This window comes from Apis cerana, linkage group LG2, assembly GCF_029169275.1.
Source record: "Apis cerana isolate GH-2021 linkage group LG2, AcerK_1.0, whole genome shotgun sequence".
NCBI lineage: Eukaryota > Metazoa > Arthropoda > Insecta > Hymenoptera > Apidae > Apis > Apis cerana.
Window position 1 is genome coordinate 3,489,066 of NC_083853.1, and position 22,058 is coordinate 3,511,123.

General features: G+C 25.4%; 1 protein-coding gene across 5 annotated transcripts in view; it reads left to right on the forward strand.

The window, feature by feature from the left end:
• Window positions 1-22,058, forward strand: part of LOC107997516 (neuronal acetylcholine receptor subunit alpha-7) — a 367,007-nt gene that overhangs the window by 86,072 nt on the left and 258,877 nt on the right. For 3 of the 5 annotated variants that reach the window (XM_017056162.2, XM_062071767.1, XM_017056163.2), the window contains exons 1-2: window positions 18,965-19,106; window positions 21,405-21,544. In XM_017056162.2, coding sequence (XP_016911651.2) covers window positions 18,965-19,106; window positions 21,405-21,544 — 282 coding nt within the window. Of the gene's footprint in view, window positions 1-18,964; window positions 19,107-21,404; window positions 21,545-22,058 lie in introns of those variants that run through there. The other 2 variants (XM_028666579.2, XM_062071768.1) reach the window with 1 other exon arrangement.

The window sequence follows — 22,058 nt, forward strand, 5'->3', positions numbered from 1 at the left end:
TTTCGTGCTCTCGTGTTAAAAAATCTCATTCGTTGCGCTATTTTACGTTCAATTTTGAATCAAGCTTAACATACGACTGCAGACTCTGATCTAGTGATGATTTTTTCATAGATCTGCAAACCTCGTTTTTTTCAGAATCTTTATAAGCTACTTTTTATGAAACATCTGTGTTCCTCAGAATGGAAAAATCTATGTCCTTTCAGAAAGAAGATATTTATAGTTATAGAAAATATTTGAATAGTTATAGGTATATCTTAATTTCATATAAATTAAAAAAATAATAATTAAAATAAATGGAAAATTTGTGTTTTTCTTATACAAGATTTATTTTTCTTTTATAAATATTAATTAACAATCTTATAAAATTCACTATAATAGAATATAATAATTTAAATATTTTTTATACTTTTATAATTATATATATTTATAAGTATATTTTTTTATTATTTATTTATAAGTATATATTTATAAGTATATTTATTATAAATATATTTTTTTATATTTATATTTTTAAAGTAAAAATTAAATAACATATAACTATAACTATAATTCAATACTAATTAATATAAATAATAATTAATAATTAAATAATAATTAAATACTCTAACAAACTAATTAAATATATTTTGACTGATTTTGACTGAAAAATTATTAAAATTATTAAATAATCACATACTTAAAAAATTATCAACTTATTCGAATTAATAACATTTTCATCTTCATCGTTAATTGATATCTTCATAAAAAAATCATAAAACATAATTGTCAATAATGGCTTCTCAAATATATTTTACATTTTCGACGAAATTGAATATCTAATTATCTATCTATCTCTCCAACTGAAGCGCTGTGACCAAAAAGTCAATATAAATGTAAAAAAGACTTAATTGCAATATTCCGTTAATATTTATGAGAGACTGCAGAGCAATAAGTTTAAAGTAGATGATACGAGTATAGCTAATTCGTCCTTGATGTTAAATTTAATCCTTTAAGATGTAACGAATTATTGGCGCGAAATGAGGAAATCTTAGAATTCTGCTTCGCCTCATAATGAAAAACTCGAGTGTTTCGTGAATTTCATCGTTTCATTCAGACTTTTTAGGAAATCGAGTTTATACATAAAGTTACGTTTTAATGGGAGCAAGTTTCCTTCATTGCGGAGCAATCTTTTTATATGTATATAGTATATGAAATTTCTTAGAGATATTGCTTGAAGAAATTTCATAATCGATGTAAATTTCACCAACAAAGGAAACTTTATTACATTAAATTTTTAAATATCACTGAAAAATATAAATATATGTATAATATAAAATATTAAATGGTATTGTGTTGGTAGAAAGAGATTAAAAACAAAATTTATGTTTTAGATTAATTTATTATTTAAAAGAAATTTTTAAATTTGTATATTATAAACTTATAAACTATAGTCAAATATTAAAAAATAAAATCATAAAATAATAGATACATGTTATGAAAGAAGTTTTATTAAATAACTATTCAAACATTACAAAAATTAACAATAATAATAAATGAGATATTTTTTTAAATATAAAATTATTGAATGCAGTAAAACTCATATCATAAGAATTTAATATAATATTAAAATACAAATTTAATAATATTTGAAAAATAAATATAAATACTTTGCATTTGTATATAATATTTATATATAAAGCATATGTAAAATACTTTGCATATGTTCAAAAAAAAGTTCATTTTATTGCATAAACGATAATCTAACATTTCATTTATGTCTGACCAATTATTAACTATTACTACTTAATAAATTAGCAATTATTACTTTATTAACGAAATAATCAATTTGAATATTATGTTTAATTTAAAATATAAAATTATATACGCATATATTTTCACTGATTATATTTCAATATAAAATAATAAAGTTATAAAACTATAAAAACTACAGTAATAAGAATTATCCAATTATTTATTTAATTCTAATATATTCTACTATGTATAGAATTATTTTTATCTTAAATTACAATCCTCATAAAAATTATTATTTATTTAATGGAAAGTCTTTATTTAAATTTAGTTCAGAATTGATTACACAGAACGGATTCAAACTCAAACTTGTACAAAATTGATATTACACAGAAAGACTCAACCTTCAACACTTTTTACGATATTTTTAATTCTTTTTTAATACAAATTTTAATTTCCTTAAAATCATAAATTTAATCATTCGATTATTTTTATGGAAATGTTTAAATATTAATTCTTTTAATTTTCATGAATGTTTTTTAATAATAACATTAGAAACAAACAATCTGCAACAATACTTTCGATTGTTCTCCAAATTTTGTACGACTGTGATCGGCGTTTCAAAAATTTCGTAGCAAAATCAAATGAAATAGCTATTCAAATTAGGCAAGAAAGAGACGCATAAATTCGGCAAAAAGTTTCAAGTCTATTATAATCGTGACACGATTTAAAATGTGCGATGTAAACTGGGACAAAGAAAGTGCGGAACAATCCAATGTTCTTTCCAGCCCGCTTTGATTTCTTTTGAAACGAATGAATATTCAATTTTATTGCGATATTCGTGACAACTGTCTCGGTTCCTCTCTTGCTTTCCACATTCCTTTCTTCATTCTCATCCAGCCCACGTATATTTCAGCCTTGTCTACTTTTTCTTGTACTGTTGTTGGACCTCCGCAAAGAAAATCTAATTTAAGTTCGCTCGTGCCACTTTCGATTTTCCGCTCGTTACAAAACTCGAACAATGGAGTCATCGATAATCCATTCAGGATTGTTCAAATGAATTTCGCGGTTTCTTAAACAGTTCTGTTGTAAAGTTACAACGAAATTTTATCAATTCTGGTCTATCTAGTTTTCTTTGTGTCGATTGTATTGAGGGATAATATATTTTTCTAGCGTGAATTTTATAAATCAAAACAAACAATTTTCTATTTTATTTTATTATAAATTGCACTACATTTAAAATTTCACAATTTAATAATCACTTCGAATTGTATCGTTTGAAAAATGATGGATATTCTTTTATTTACTTATTCAATATTTAATGTTCTCTTTGTAATATTTCATGTTAAATTTCATATTTTATAATTTCTAAATGTCAAGCAAACATCATTTATTCTATTTTATTAATGTTTTACATTTAATATACATTTCATATTTCAACAATCTTTTTTAGTCTGAACATTTTTAATCTTTATATCATAGAACATTTTAATTCAATCGAATTCTTATTATCTTCTTTATTCATTACCAATTTATCTTTAAAAATTAATAAATTGATTAAGTAGAGATTGAAAAAATTCAGAAAATAATGAGTAGAAAATTATGAAATTATGAGAAAAATTATTAATTTAATAAGTAACTCATACATAAAGCACAGTAAAATTAATTTCAAAACTTTTCATATTCATGAATAAATATCTATATTTAAAAAAATTGGACCAGTGAACGAAATATTATTTCTTAATGTTTAGCATGATAAATGTATAAAATTGATTCAAAATTAAAATTTTTGTGACGTATATATCGATATGGAAAATCTACGAGAGAGATGGACTGATCAATGGAAATCTTCTGTTTCCAGAAACCCAATTAGAGCTTTTGATTAGTCTGAGTCGAAACTTGAACTCATGCTTGCTGATTACCTTCCGGTTATGTAATTATATTGTATCGTGCCGCTAAGCATGACGTATAAATTACAATAACAATTGTATAACGGCATGGGCTAGTTGTATGAATAGCTACGGAACTGATTTATTCGAATATCGAACATATTTCAGTAAACTGGCATTAAAACGAATGCGTTGCTCCAATTCTATCATGATTTTCTTGAAAATGATAAATCAATCCTTTAGAAAATATTATTACCATATAATATTGTAATTTTAAATTATTACTAAATATCTACATTTTTAATCTTGATCCAGTTATGTACAATTACGTAACTATTCTCTTAATTTGTCTTTTCATATTAATTATGATTAAAATTCATATTTATTTTTTTAGAAACAGTTATTTTTTCAATTTAATAATTTATGTTTATTCCTGAACTACAAAGAAATAATATCCATAGCCTCTGATTAGTTTAATTTTTAATAAATTAATTAAATGATTAATGATTAAAAAAGAAAATGTATAAATTAGTTACAATATTTAATAATAATTTTCCTGTTTCATAAAACTAATTTATTCAAAAATTTTAATTCGAAACAATTAAAAATTAAATTAAATTACAATTATAACTTTTCTCCATCTTGTATTCATCCAAAAATCAAAGATGAGCAACCAAAAACTAGTCAGAAACACCAGAGTGAAAGTAATACTATAGGAATAGTCGTACTTTGTTCCCAATCGATTCGAAATAATCAAATTCTCGATGAAAATATTTTGGAAAATCATCACGGGAACAAATGGAGGACGACAACGTCAGATTTCCTCCGGCAGAAACCCAATTAAAGCTTTTGATCAGTCGAAACCGAACTCTCCCGTACGTCGCATGCCTTCCGGTGTCGTACTTCCGTTTCCACGACCGCACAACTACTCCACGCGGTCACTAAGTACACAGAGATACGTTCAGCGTTAGTTTCGCTAAATTTCTCCCTCGTCCCAAGTTTTGTCACTCCTGCGTTGCTTACGTGTTTACAATCCGGTTGCCTTGCTTGGGCGCGGGTGTACGGGATCTGTTTCCGGCCATGCGAATTTCCGGCTTGAATTCATTCGTGGCGACGTTTGACATTGATATCGCGAGGAAAGCAAATATGAGGCTGAGTTTCGAGATATTACAGGGAAAATAATATGGATTCGATCACATGCAAAATTTAATTCAAAATTTGAATAATCACTTTTGGATTTATGGATTTAAAATGAGAAGCCATTATTTGTATTGTTTCGATTCAGAATTCTGTTGATGAGTTTCTAAAATTGTGATTTTTTTAGTTATGTTACTGTATGGTAAGTATATAATATTTTTGAATGATTTATGTTTAGTAAATTTGGAATTTATCAAAGTTTTCATTTTTTTAATATTTGATTTATTGAATCGATTTTAAGAATGAGATGGGGTTAGAAATAAAAAAATCAACAAAAATGAATTTTTCAATATCTCAGTATTAATGATTATTGTATAAATTGTATAAAAATAACAATTTTTGTACAAAGTAATTGTGCACTAATTAAATATAATAGAGAACATAAGCAAATTTGAAGCAAAATAATTATAATTATTTTATTCAATTATATCGTAGATATAATATTAACAAACCAGTTCATCTTATTTTTTTTAACTACATGAAAGTAAACAAATTTATTATTTTGCTTATTTTGCAGTACTTTATAATATCCAATTTAAAAAACGAATTAAAATAATATGAAAAATATTTTTTTATTCATATTTTTAAATTATTTATTAATAAATATTAATAAATATAAAAAATAATTCATTTTTAACAATTAATATAATAGCAAAAATTTCAGTATTATTTTAATTAATTTCAGTATTATTTCGTTAGTCGTGGAACGATATATCACAAGAAAGTACATTTACACTATAATAATGGAAAATTTGCTTTAATATAATAGAAATTATTGAAGATTTTAAATAATTTCCTTATTAAAATAAATTTACGACAACAAATTGTTTCTGCAAATTATAATTTAAAATCTTGATTTATAAATTTACTAATTGTATATATTTTTACTACGTACTTCTATAAATTAGTTAACGTATTCACGCACAAAAAAATAAATTTATATTTACGTAATTATTATTAAATATCAAAATTTTGTTTTTAACGAAACGACTACATTATACATATCACGTTGATGTGTGAATACGATGCTGGCGGTATGTCGAAATTCAGGGAATCACGACGCTCGTTATCGACGATGAACACTATTCAATATAACACGCATATACACACATGTACACACATATATAACAACGCCAATACATATTATGTTATTGAATATCCATATAGATAATGGAATTGGTAATATCTTCGTAATATTGATTTACATGGTTAAAGGGAAGATGGTAAATCCGCGATTAATAAATATATTACAAGATAATACGATATATATAAATTACTTTTGTAATAAATTATTTAATTTCGTGATTATTCTAAATTTTATTGAATATCGTTCTTTGCTAAAAATTTTTCAATAATTAATATATAAAGTCTATGTTAATCTATCATTGTTATTACTATCAAATAAAAAAAATTATTTTAAAAAACAATTTAGTTAATATAAAAAAAATATCTATGTCTCTTAATTTTTCTACATAAAACAATAATATTGAATATAATCACATGAAAAAGCACGTAGACATCTATAGTCATAACAAATACCCTCAAATACTCTCAATCAAAATCTCAACAAAGATTATCTATTTGATATTCATCACTTATATAAGATTTAGATTTCAACGCGTGATCCACACGTTCGCCACCATTCTCGTATCAGCTTGCAACCTGTAAATAGAATTTCTAAGAGAGTCAATATTTAGAAGGGCGGGTGGATGTGTAAGTGAGGGATACTTGGACGCCCGTACACATAACATTCTGCAACTGTCGATGGAAACAAAAGTTGGAAGGGGCGAGAGAGGATAGGGATATTCTGTTTACGCGATCAAAGTACGATGTAGACGGCGTATATTTCTCCTGTGGATCAATGATGGGTTCGAGTCGCTCCTCTCTGCTTTCCCTCTTTCCTATTTTTGGCTTCTCACCACTCTTCACCCTTCTGCTTCCGCTTACTTTATTCCTCCTCGTGTCACTTGTGTTCCTATGAGCGAACAAACTATGAAAGAGAAGATAGAGGTAGTAGAAATATCAAGATTTTGATCTGTACGTAACAATGAATATTTATATCAAAAATTTTGTATATCTATATTTAAATGAAATTTATTATAATTTATTTCGTGATTTTTAAAGAATATAAATTATTGTACAATAATTACGGATTTATAATATTAATAGATGTTAAAAGTATATTTTAAAAAAAAGTATATAGGAAGTTGATAGTGTATAATAGTTAAAATTCATAATTTATCATTTTTAATCTTTCATTTGGATGCCAAGAACAAACTTGAAAAAGGAAAAAGAAGATCTATAAAAAATTACGATCTGAAATTATGTATCCAATATTTATAATATATTAATATTATTAAAATGATATTATTGATTAACACAATCGTTCAAAAAAATACTAACATTGTGTTAGTATTCAAACCTCTATTTGTTCAATTTTATCTTAATTTTAATTGAAATCAGAAATTAACAAGTTTTTTAAAAACATTGCAACATTTATATTATAAATCATTACTACATTATTACAATATAGATCTTATAGAACTTATACACTCTCTTGAGAACGTATATTTAGAGTATCGTAAATTGAACAAGCCGTCCACTCGAGAACTTTTTAGTTCCAAGAGATTCATTGGAAATCGCGGCCATGTTGTTGGTTGCCGGAGGCAATGTTGACAATGGAGAACACGAGGAATTTATTCGAATTTAACGATGCAGAGAATTGTTGTTGATTAAATTTGTCTACTTTCTCGATGCAGTTTTGTCGATATTTCGTTTCACGAACTTTCGAATTGTTACTATTTTACAGGGATTATGTAAGTACGTTTAATTATGCAGATTGACAACAGTGCGCTTGTAATTCAATTTACAAGCTGCTGTAATGTATAATTTGGATGCACAAGTGAATCAATGAATAAGTTTTAAAATTGTGTTTCATCATTGAATTAATGGATTTTTTCTTTCATAACAGTAATTGATACGTTTTTCTATTTATGCTTTCTACAAATACACTGAACTATAATTGTGTAAGCTAACAATTTCTCTTAGTTTTGCAATCTTTGCTCTGCGAATGTATTTGCCGCAGCACGAATTTCTAAAATTTCATAATTTAAAAGCACGTTTAACCCGGACTAGGCACGAATTGCGAAACATTTTCGTAGAAACATAGTTGAATGATAACAAAACAAGCTAGTTGGAACAACGAACAATTTCAGTTTATACACAAGTCGCTTATACAGGGTGATGATTCATAATACAAACGAGATTGGAGAGATTCTATATTTCGTTTGAAATAAAACGGAAATATAGAATAAAAATTTTTATAATGCTTCGTTTTCGAATAAATTTAAATTCGTGTAATCATTTATCGATTGTTGTCTTTTGTATTTGAAAAATTTTCAAATTTGATTCATTCATGAAGCCTCCCACGCGATTTAATTATTCTTGATATTCTTATTTCAAGTCATAGAATCTCTCTAGAATTCGCCTTCGTATCAGAGTTTTGGACCACTCTGTATATTCTTAGGTAAATGTAATTATACTAATGTATTAGTGTATGCAAATTTCTTGTATTAAAATCGTTTGTCTTTGTTAACGGGCACTGAGACCACGCCTTCGAGCATTCTCACTGATAATCCTTTGTATGTTCTGATATCGGATCCGCGTTCCTCGATAGGATTTCGCGTTCTACACGTAGTGCAAAGCCGTTGCGTTTCTGTAATAATAATTTTCACCACCGATGAAATGTAAACCACGCGACGATAGAGATAGGCTCGGTAGCCGGCGATTCACTCGATGGTGGCCATGAACAATGGAAATATACATTGTGTGAATAGATGGCGCGATACAGAAGCTGTAGGAGTTATCGTCTGCTTTTGTTAGTTAAGATGCAAGCTACATGGTCATATTCGAGAATCATTGGATACGTGAAATTTTGTTCCTTAGAATTTTAGAATTATAATTAGTAGACCTAGAATATTTGAATTTTTACTTTTAATCAGAAAATAGAAAATTATCGTTTTTTTATTCATCATGGAAAGTGAAAGTAACATAGAGAAGAGAAACAGTTATAAACGAATCAGTTTTATATAAATCACTATTCTTTCTTTCTTTCTTTTAGTTTTAGTTTTGGAGATGATTGAATTAATAAATTTATGACAATATTTAACGATTTGAATTTTAGGAAGAGATTAGTTGATCTTAAGAGAATTGATAATTTTTTCAGAAATGCTTTCTGAATTTTAAGTTTCAATAATCGTTTATTTGCAGAACAATATTTTTACAAACATTGGTTTATATAAATTGTATTACTATAGTACATTTTTCTATCATAAAACAAACGACAAGGAAAAAAATTTTTTCATTATCTAGTTTTATTAATTGTCTTAAATTATATTATATTATATTTATATGGAATGACTTAGTTTAATTGAGTAATGAGATTATTTGATAAAGATTTAAGAGAAAAAGTCTGCGAATATATGAGCCCTGTGTTGGATTTTCCTAGCTGAATGGGAGTAGAATTTATGTAACTCGATAAAGCAGGAAATGTCATATGTTCAAAGTAACAATGCGAGAACTCCGAGAATAGAATATGAGATAGAATATAGAATTTTACCATCCTCTCTATATTTTCTTGATTTTACACTCACGCATTTTTATTTTTCTTAAATTGATGGACAATTTATCAATAGTCCATATTAAAATAAAGAAAGTAAAAAGAAATATTTCAATCCTACAGTTAATGGTATATAATAAATATATTCGATAAATTAATAATCCATTAATTTTATAAAAATTATTCCATCAAGTAATTTTAAAAAACTAAAACATGAATTTTTCCATTCCAAAGAATTAAATTTTAATTTATAAGTATTAACAAAATTAAAGTATTTTAAGAAAGATTTTAGGAAATCTTTAATGATTTTTGTTGACTAACTAAGTAACTAATTAGTTAAATGAATTAAATTTTTCAACAGATTATCAATTTAATAGATGAAAAAAAATTTATCAAACTAAATATCGAAACTTAATATTAAAATAAAACTTATTGAAACTTTGAGAGCATTTTCAATCTAAGTAATAAATTCCTCGATAATTCAATAAAACGCAAGTGGATAGAGACTCGTCAATAATGAACGCTATTATTTTTTCTTTAATAATATTTTTCTTTAATACTATCAATAATACATTTATACAGTACCGTAACTGATAATAGCGTACCACTAACACAGGCACAAAACTTTAAACCAAATTTCGTGGCGAAGACAGTTTCACAGTGGAACCCTGACGCGAACTTCCCTAGGATTCAGAATTAGGTCTCACGACAGTCAATTTACTACTAGTCTGTAGTTTGTACCAACTATAGTAGCTCGATAGACAGGATAACAGGAATAGTATATTCGAGTTAAGCTGGCGAAACAGCGTGACTCGTGGATCATCAGCTTATGAATGCAATTTCATCAAGCACCACGTGTCAACCTACACGTGTATACGCGTCGATGGACCAATTAACGTTTGTATTTACCAAGGTCGTCATTCATAATGAACATCTTCCATCCTAATCATCCGTATTAATAGAATTACGCGTAGAAATCCCTCATTGGTGTCGAATATGGATTAATTGAGACAATCGATAGTAAGATACAATTGGAGATGTATCTCTCACAAGATCTGATATTTCTTATATTCCTAAGTTATTCCTAATTTCAGTTACAATATATAATTTTAATTCTCTAAGCATTTAAGCAGTCAAAGGAAATTATTATATCTTTGTATTATTTAAAAATGAATGAGTATCTTTTCAAGAAATTGTTTGATATAGTTATATATTATTTGTATTTATATTTATAAATAACATTATTTAAACTTATATTTGAAATTCAAACAACCAAATAATACATGATTATTCATGCATTAAGTAATATCACTATATGACAATTTTATATCAAAAAATTGAATCTTAATTATAATCTTTTCAAAAATGTTGAATGTATCCTAATTATTTATTTTTTATTGCATTTTTTGATTGTGGAAAAATACAGTATATAAAATATCTTAAAAAAATCTTATTCAAATAAATATGTAAATCAACCCAAACAACCTAACAAAAATTATAATAATAAAAATATCAATCTTTTCATTCATGTTTATTAGAAGTTTCTCTCTTTTTTTTTTCTGAGCAAATATTATCTAGTTTAAAGGTTACGAATCTTTTTCTTTTCATCATCCTGTAGAAATATTATAACTGCGACCAAAAGGTCGTAATTTTATATGCCTTTAAAGATTTTAATAGAAGATACCAAGGGATTAGCCTTTATTTTAATTTATCTCCTGTATCAAGTTACTTTTATTAGAGACAGAATTTATGGCACTGCTATTTAATTAAACGAGAAACGGATAACACGGATGCTTTATCGTATTTTTTAAAGTATCGTGTATTATTATAGTCCTCGTTCCATCAGACAGGAACTGGTAAGTTTACGAGGCGTTTGTCCACGATAATCAGGTGCACGTGATCCGCTGCATTCTACGCTTGCTCGAGCATGCATATGCGTGCAGGCGCGTATGTAATGCCCACGCGTGAAAATTACGTGGGCGAGCTGACGTTCTCATAGAAAGAGACAACATGCTATTCTCTTTCTCTCTCTTTCTCTCATACTTCGACGAGAAGTATGGTTGTTAGCACGAACCAATATTAACGACTTCTTTTTAACGTGAAAAAATATGCGCTTCAACTTTCTTTGCTATTTTTTCTGTATCACCAATCTATTTTCTTGCTTTTCTTTTTTTTTCTTCCTGTTGCTATAAAAAAATTTTCCTCTTTTTTCTAAGTAATGTGACAAATATGAAAATAAAATGGAAAATTTTGATAGAAATATATTTAAGAATAATTTGAATCTCATAAATGTCGGATTTGAATAATCTTTTTTGTCATAAAATGATGATACCTATTATGCAATGAACAAAAATATCAATATTATACGATTTCTTCTTCGTATCATCTAAAATAATATAATTATCAATCGTGTTACTATTAATCTCAGACAACGCAATTTTTCAAAATTTTTAAACCAAATCCTACAACACTTTCCATCCTCCAACGATCCATAAATTCCGTCATATCTGCCATTATTCCACATTATTTTCGATCTCCGTTTACTTTTATTCGAAGAATCCTTTCACTTATGTAGACTACGATGTAAGAGTCTGTACGTACAATATCGCACGTGCGAATATTCGGAAGAGCACGATCGTGTTTTCATTCGCAGCGAGTACCATTCATGCCGGTGGTTCCCGCAGGCAGCTTCGAGAAGAACGTTGACGTCGAAGCTGCGAAAAAGAGACCAACCAGCCATTCACGTTGACACCCGTTAACACACATATTTCGTCAAAGGGTGTAGCGCTTCGTCTAACCAGTCTGTAAGCGACGTCTCCCTTCTATTTATCATCTCTCTCTTCTTCCATCCTTATTTATCACATCCTCTTTCTCCTTCCCTCACACTCGTCTCTGGTATGCCCCTCTCTTCCTCTCAAGTTTCCTTGTTTCCTCGGCGCACACTTCCAGCGACTTTTTCAACCCCTCGCCAAGTCATTTTCATTAATCTAAATCGACGTTGACAACGTTCGTTTGAATGAAAAGCGGATCTTTTCCAGCCTCCCTTTGTAGCTAACTATTAAAAGGCTCATCTACCGTCTGGTTCAGGGAGATACGTGTGTTTGTGAATATGGTCGCGGGCGGAATTATTATGGACGATTATTTACGTTTCGATGTTATATTGATTCTAGATGTAGAGGATGATGTATATTTCGAGATGGAAATTTTTTGAATGGAATTTTATCGATATATATTTTAGTTTTTGAATAATTTATGGTTTCGTTATGGTATCTTCTTTTTTTTAAATTGTTGGGGAAATGTGTTTGAATATTATTATTATTATTGAAATTTACGAAATGTTATTTTTCTATTCATCGAATCGAAAATTATTATTCAACGATATAAATGAATTGAGAAAATGTGTATTCAAGGATTATTTAAATTTTATTTATGTTTCAAACTTAAAAATCGTGTTGATATTTTTATTTTAATATGACATGTTAATAAAGAAATTGGATGAATGTTTTCACACAATATTATATTGTGTAGAATATAATATTGAATTTTTAGATAATTTCATAATAAAATTGAAAAAGCATTAAAAAATATTTTTATAAAAGATATCCCAGATAAAAAATAATCAAAAAAAATATACTCAAACAAGTACATTGTTTTCTTCCAATAATAAACACATAATATACTTATTTTCAAGCATATATCTTTCATTTAACTTCTTTTCAATAAAATTTTGCTAAAAATATTATTACTATAAATTTCCAATTAATTTTAAATAAATTTATAGATTTTAATGATTTAACCTATTTATATATCAATCAAAGTATTCACGTATCCTTATCACTTTTATTTTTCTATTACAAAATTTAAGAACTTCCATTAAAGATATCCAAAGATAAGATATTACTCAAATATTGGTATGTAAAAAAATTTTATCGATGTTTTCAATCTTATAACTTTGGAATAACAATTTTCTTGTATCATATCAAAAGCTATCTTCATCCATTTATCAATGGTAGAATATGCTTATTGTTTGTTACATGATTTCTTAATTCGCGTATCATTTGTTATCGTTGGATTCGATAACGTATATAAATCACTCTGAAATATTCTTTGAAAAACACACTGTTCTACTTTCTATATTATTCGCAGTTCATCAATTATAAGGATTGTCTTTTGAACAATATTGAAATTGAAATATGGTTATTGTAAAAGTTCTTCCTCTTTCATCGAAGGTTTTGGGAATGCTTTGAATCGAACTAATCTCGAGAGAAGGATCGTTTAGAGTGACCTAGAATTAATCGATCGTATCATTTTTATTTATAGCTACACTTTTACCTTGATGGAAAATAAGACTAGCTTGTCATCGTGTGTATATTCAGAATGCATCTTGCGAAATATAATAAAATTTGGAGAAACGATGCTTGTCAATGAGACACACATAATGTTCAGTTTCTCAATATTCTCAATATGATCGAATTCAAGTTTGAAATTTAAAAAAAAAAGTATAAATGATATAATTAAAGAATTTAAAAGTATTAAAAATTATGTAATAAATGTAGTATATCTACTAACATTGATATGATAAATGATAAGTAGTCATTGTTTTTGATGTTAATTAAAGATTTCTTCTAAAATTTTTGTAAAATATATCATTATAGAATTATAATTTTTAGTTTAACGCACAAGATGAGAAATTTTACTTTTAAATATCTTGTTTCTCATTTAGATTATTACTGAAATTTTTTAAAAATTAATCCAATGGATAATAAAAAACATAAAGAATGCAAAAGATTATAAAAGATAAAATATCTTCAGTTGTATATTGATGATATTATTATGAAATTATATAAAAGATCTATTTTCACTAAATTTGAAAGTTTCTAAGTCCTTCGATATTAAATATATGGACAAAATATTCTTAATTTTATAAGCATTGAAACATTTAGTAGTTGAATCTCATAAATTAACTTCTAAGAACAATCTCATAGAATATTTTGTCTTCTTGAATTAATATTTCATCCATCAATTAACTTGTAAAGTAGTTGTTCCTTCTAAAATTCATCGTATATTATGATGGAAATAGGAATAAAAATTGATTAATTATAAGCTACTTAATAGTTATACTACTATACATTTTAAAAATAAAAAATTTAATTTTTAGTGTGATACATTTGAAATTTGTTTACAAGTTGAAATTCATATTATTAGTTTTAAAATTTCATATCACAAAGTATCATGTTTTTGTTACATAAAAAAATCTAAAATTTTAAAATTATTGAGAAAATAATTACAAATGTATAAGATACATATTACAAATTTTGAATCGTAATGAAAATTGTGATGCCATAACTTTAGAAATAAAATATAACAAGAAATTAATATCATTTAAAATATTTTATTTTAAAACTTTTAAAATATTTTAAAAATTTTTATTCTAAAATTTCCTAATTATAAATAGAATAATTATACAACAAATATTCTTTTCACAGAATAAATATAACAAAAGCACAAGCTCATATAAATTACACCAATTCCTTTATTGTCTAAAATCGATCAAAAATTAAGAAAATAGAAGGATTTACATTAGACTTGTTCTTGATATTTGCCAATGACAGCAATCGAGATCGTGGCATGTGTTCTGCCCATAATATTACAAAGGTGATTAATCAGCACAATGCAATATGTCTCAGCGCTATATAAACTCCAATTCAACATTAGATCAATAGCACATAATACATTTGCTTAATCTGATTAACGATGACATTGATTTCGTTCGAACGATGAAAATTCACTTTAATGCTCACATCGGCCTAATCATTTCTTAAAGAAGTATTTATAAATAACAAAAAGAATACAGCTAAATTTACTTTTAATTCATCCAATAAACTTGTTTGTTTTATATAGAGGAATGATGAAGAATCTTCATGATCAAGAAACCATATGCAATATTCTTAAGTAACTTTTTTAAATTAAATTTATAATAAAAACATATGTTTTATACGTAAAGATTAATTTAGGCGAATAAATGGAATAAATTCTAAAGTTTTTCATGCAATTTTGCTTTTTTAAAATTTTTAAATATGAAATTATTTAGAATTTTTATTTATAGAACATAACATCTTTACTATTTTCTTCATATGGAATATCTTTTTTATATTTTTATATCATTTATTTATAATAATTTTTTATAAGAAAGATATCATATAAGTTTATTAAAAATTGAATTATTTATATGATCATTATATATATATTCTATGATACATTAAAAATATAAAAGATTCTTATTCTATATAATGTCAGTTTCGAGAAAACATTATATTATTTATTTAAGTTTAAACATAGTTGAAAATTCACGTAGTTTGAGAGAATTATCAGAAAAGTGACCGTATAAGTATTATGAAAAAAAAAGAAATTTGTAGAGCGATTGATAGGATGAAAGTTTTGAAAGTTTCGACAGTTTTGCACGAAAGTTTGAAAACTCCACAGTGGTAGCGAGAGCACTAGAATGTCAATGTGGTTCGAGAAGCGAATCAAGAGAAATCGATATATCGATGTGAAAACTAAATGGAACAAAATAAAGTAAAAAATAAAGAATAAGAAAGAATTAGATTTGCGAATACAACACTTTCAATGATTTTATTTTTACTATTTCTTAAAAAGTATAATAAAAAATTTTCAATCTTCTGTATAGAAAAATAAAATAAAGTGAATAAATAACATATATGACACACAATAATGAATTCTTCGATAAATATTTTTATTATATTTCATTATCAAATAAAAATTGGATAAAAGAAAAATGTAGATCCATGTAAAAATTATAATAGTTTCAAAATTTTTAAATTTTAAAAATAAATTTAATATTACTTATTCATCTTTTATTTTTAATAAATTTTTCTACTAAAAATATATATACATATGAAGAAAAGTTGAAAATAAATAATAATAAGAACAAGCGAAAAATTATCGACAATAGTACACAAATATTTGAAATATTTGAATATAAATCAAAAATAATTTTTGAAAAAGAAGTATTTAAAATTAATCACATTTTTTATTAAAAAAATCTTTTTTTTTTTAGAAAAAAATCTTTGTACACATTTTATATTTTACTTAATTATTGTATGTATCATACACATCTTATATTTTTGAATCTCCTTTTTTTTATCAATAATTTTTTTATCAATTTAAATATCAATAAATTCTCTTTGATATCAATAAATTCGTTTATCGAAAGTATCCCTGATTTCTTTACAAACTCGCAATATTCACATTCGTCCCAGTTGCAATGACATTGAGTTCTCGCACACGTTTTAACCAAGTTCGAAATCCGGGCACGGTGGCAGGACCGAATGCGAAATGCAACAGGATTGTGTCTACAGGGAGAATAATGGCTATAGCCAGAATCGAATTCGGCGCACGTGCATCCATTAAAGACAGACCGAAATATTGCGGGGTTACGACAAATGCACTTGTTCGTGAACTAACCCCTTGCTACGTCCAACAACATCCAGGATTCAATACTCCCTCTCACTTCTTTTTATCCCTTCTACCTTCCTTTCTTTCATCACCTCCATCGCTATTTCCTCTTCCCTGCTTTTTATCAGACGTCTTTTTTTTGTTTTTCATGGCACATTCAGAGCCCCTCTGTTGTGTCTTGATATGCTCGCTTGATCGTAACCATTGACGTAACGTTTTGTGTGAGAATTACTCGCTTTTTGTTCTTTTCTTTTTTATATTTTAAGCGAAATTTTAAATCCGTTTTTATAATTGAATATGTATAATTCTAGAGAATACGTTTAATCGAAGGATATTGAATGCATGAAGTTTATGAAATATGCTGAAAGAGTTTTTCGATAATATTATATGATTTACTATATTTGAAAATATTTAATTTAATTTGTGATTGTATTGTGCAAATATATCAAAATGAATTTCTAGGAAACTGCGTATAAATAGTAAGATCTTTTTGGAGATTTATATAAAAAAACTCTTAATATTTATTATTATAATTAATTAAATAATAATATAGAATATTAAAAAATATATAAAAATAAATAGAAAATATATGTTTGTAAAAAGAGCTTAAATCCGAAAAATATTATTAAAAAATAGAATTTTGCGAATATTGTTAAAGTTCTTTCATTTTTAAAATAGAATAAAATATCGTTTTTATCTATTTTAAGTTTAGTATCAAAAACATTATAAAATCATATAAAAACTATTTTAAATTATGATACATAAAACACACTAGCTTCTACCGCAAATCTAATTACTCCAACGTAAAAGAAAAGAGTCGACGCTAATGAACTAGCACTATGAGCTACTTAGAACCTGTAATAAAAAAAAAACAAAGATATAATAAAGAATAATAATATACAAAATTAGAAACAAAATATTTATTTTTTTAAATTAAATTATTAAAATTTGTTCTATTTTATTGCATTTTTTTAAATACATAAACTTTAATTTTACAATTTTCAGAGATATAATTATTTTTCAATCTTTAGAGAATTCAAGAAATTGTATTTATTTACAATAATAAATATTATTAGTTGGAAAACTAATTATAAAACTATGTTATTATAATTTTTAAATATTCTAGAATTAGATACATTTTCCATTTTCTAATGCTAAATTAAATTTTCAATTATTATATAGAAATAAACTTCATTATATTTATAAATAATAAATATTTACGCCTGTGGAAAAATAGAATGGAGAATGAAAATCTGCTTAATACTTATACATTTGTTTTATTTTGTTTTGTAAAATATGTTTTCGAATAAATTTAAGGAAATATACGTAAAATTTCGCACACAAAAAGAATGTAATATTTTCTATGATATATTTTCCATATTTTCAAAATAAAATTATTTAATTATAAACTATTTTGACAAAAATTAAAAAGTCTTGAATCATTGATTTTATAATTTAATTAACATAAATTGTAATGTTAACATATTGCAAAGAAAAATATTTTATTATAATATTTTTGAAATATTGCAATTAGTTAATTTAAAATAAAATTTGATACTAAGAAATATTGTAGAATTGTTAAATTGTATTATTTTACATACTTTTATATTTTTATTCTTTCATCTATTGTTATTGTTATTCAAAAATAAATATCTTTTTCATATATTTAAAACAAATCATGGATTTATGAAATTTAATAAAAAAAATCACATTCCTTTATTTTATTTTAATTTTAACAAATAACTAACAAATTTCGTTTTATAAAATTTGTATAATATATTATTATTTAATATAAAATATTGAAAGTTATGAATATTTGAAAATAATATTTATATTATTTCGTTTTTAAAAAATTATTATCAAAAATATTAATATTAAATAACAATAATATTGTTGTTAAAATAAATAACATTATTTAAAACTATTCTTATTTTTATAATATACAATTATGTTCAAATATCGCGGTAATAGAAGCAATTTCTTCGGATCCTTTCGTGTAAACTCGGATACTTTCGTGTAGACTCGGAAGCGCGCGCAGCAAACGGCGCAGAAGCGAATGCGCGCGAATAGTGTATTACAAGCTGAGAGTAATGTGTCATCGTGCGTTATTTTTGGTGTATTATTTGTATTATTTTTCTTTCTGAAGACACATAGGAAACTCCAAACTACTTATTTTCATCATATACACATCATACATCGTATGTAATTTATAATTTCTTATTTAATTCTTATTTATTTCTCATTTGATAATCAATAATTTTTTTATTTCAACATTCATAACAATACAAACTATGTCTTAATTACAAATAAACAGTCTCGTTTATACTTATAAAATAATTAATTAATCAATTAATTAATTAAGCATTAAGCAATATTTTATATTTTATTTTAACAATTGTTATAAAGCGATATTTGTTATAATATTTTACTTGGTTATCTCAATTTCAAGACTAATGACGCATGCGTAATGGCGGTTTCCTATTTTATGGCAGTTAACAAATATAATTGCATCATAATTTTTGTCTAAAAAAGATTTTTTCATATATTTCACTTTTCTATTGTATGTTTAGTATAAGCGTTATCGTCAATATACATAACTATTTTAGATTTTATTGGATTTTTCTCTGTTTTAAATATTATTTTTTGTATTTATTTAAATTCAATATTCAGCATTGGAAATTTCTTTTGATTTTTAGTAATACAATCTCAAATGTATTAATTATATACTTTTTTTTATTATTATTATTAGATAATTATTATATATTATTAGATTTTATTATTATTAGATAAAATATGATAGTCATGTTAGATAAAGAGTAAAACAGTTTTATATTTAAATCAGATATTCGTAAAATATTTTAAACATTTTTAATTGTTAATATTTAAAGTAATAATTCATTTTTCTTTTATGGTGCAATCTATGATGCAAGATTATTTTACGGAAAATGTTTATAGACAATTTTATCATTGCATAATTTTTTCTTAAATAATAAATAATAAATAAGGAAAAAGGAAAGGATTGTAATTATAGAATTTCTAGCGTAGGTTCGATTAAAAATTCGTGTAGTTTCAATTTGAGGTCAAAGCTTAGTAGGTCTGCCAAGGGATTACAATGGCTTATTTGCAATCATTGCTCTATAATATTGAATCCTCGTATTCACAACGCGATCTATAATGTTCACCTGAAAAGAATTTTCGAACAAACTTTTGCTAAAAGTAGAATTTAATACGCAACAATGGAAGTTAATATCTAACCTGCATGCGATTAATATTGCAACTGTCACTGAAAACTGAAAAATGTTTCCGTCAAGTATACTTTCTAGTGTTTAGGATCTTAATGGATTGAACAATGATTGATGATATAATACATGTACATAATCTAGAATATCAGATATCTAGAATATTTTACAATATGTTAAAATTATGTTCGATATTATCCTTGTATACAAATTCTCATAATTTAAAATTATAACGTGCATTGATTCATTAATTTAATCTATAAAATGTTGCTATTTTAAATTTTGATAATTGACATAATTATAATTTTTTAGATATTAAATATTATTAAGAATAAAATAAAATTTCAACTATTATAATTCATTAAATTAAATTAAAATATAATAATTATATTCAGTAGTTTTTGCTTGATGTACAAGTATTTAATATAGAGATTTATTATAAGTAATATTATTAGATTTGCATTTTATAAAAGATCCTAATTAATCATTGAAAAAAGAGAGCATAAAGTCGTATATATATTACAGTTAAATATATATAATAATATTTTGAAAAATTATATATATTTAAAATTTGAGGAAACTTTATATGCATCGGTTAATGAAGCAATTTACATCTAGATATTATCATAATACTTAGAACTTTATCATTTTTTATTAAATCATTAGAATGTAAAAATATTCATCTTTTCAAAGTCCGTATGATATCGAAGTAGTATGGAAAAAAAAATTTTCCATACTATTTCCTCGCAAAGTCATTAAATCCTCTGCAAATAAAATATACTTTAAAACAATGTATGCGAAAAATCTTTTTGCAATTTTTTAAACAGCGAAAAAAGAAAAGACATACATAACAAATATAAAAACTACCATGTAGACATGAAGTATATCGTAACGAAAGAATATTTGAAAAGTACGTATATACATAACAAAAATGTCTGACAATGTAACAACACCAGGATGAAACATGTCTATAGTTTATTATATTAAACACGTAAACTTTTCATAAAAACATCACCAAACTTCGCGCTATATGTGAAATCGTTCCGGAAAATGCTTGTTTTCTCGTATTTTAAGTTACTTCTCTAATATTACTTTATTAAATAATTATTTTTGCCTTCTCTATCGACTAACTAAAGTACAGTCGTTCGCTACAATAACTCACGACAAAATTTATATTTATGGCAATTAACTGCCGACCCGACTAGCTGTTTTGGAACGTTTTACACAGGTTTAAACAATAACTTGTTTCTGTTGCAGAAAGCCTGTGCGGACGTCACGAGAAACGTTTGTTGAACGAGCTGTTGTCGTCATACAACACTCTGGAGCGGCCCGTCGCCAATGAGAGCGAGCCTCTCGAAGTGAAATTTGGCATCACGCTACAGCAGATCATAGATGTGGTAAGTTATTTCTCTCGTATTTTCAACGTCGTTAATCTTTACGCGTCAACGAGTTATAAAGAATAAAAATTGAAGTTAATTTTTTTTCGCGATATTGAAATTGACTAATGCAACCGAGTTTCTTTTCATTCTGAAGTGAGATTGTAGATTTTACACGTAGATTTTAATTTCTAATTGGAAGGAATTTTAAATTTATTTTGATAAGCGCTGTAATGGTATTTGAAATAAAATCGATTATATTCTGATATTTTGTCAGTATTGAATTAATTTAAGTTAGAACTCGGTAGAAATTAATTTAGAAATTAGATTATTATTTCTTTTCAGTATAAATAAGATTCAAGATGATAATTTTCCATATGTACATTTTCTGTTTTGCAATTGAAATTTATTTAAATTTGGGAATTTTCATTATTACAATTTAATGAATATATTTACAAAGTTTAAAATTTACATTAGAATTAAATAGAATTATCAGTAATATATTATACTATTGAAAAAAAAGAAAATAAATTAA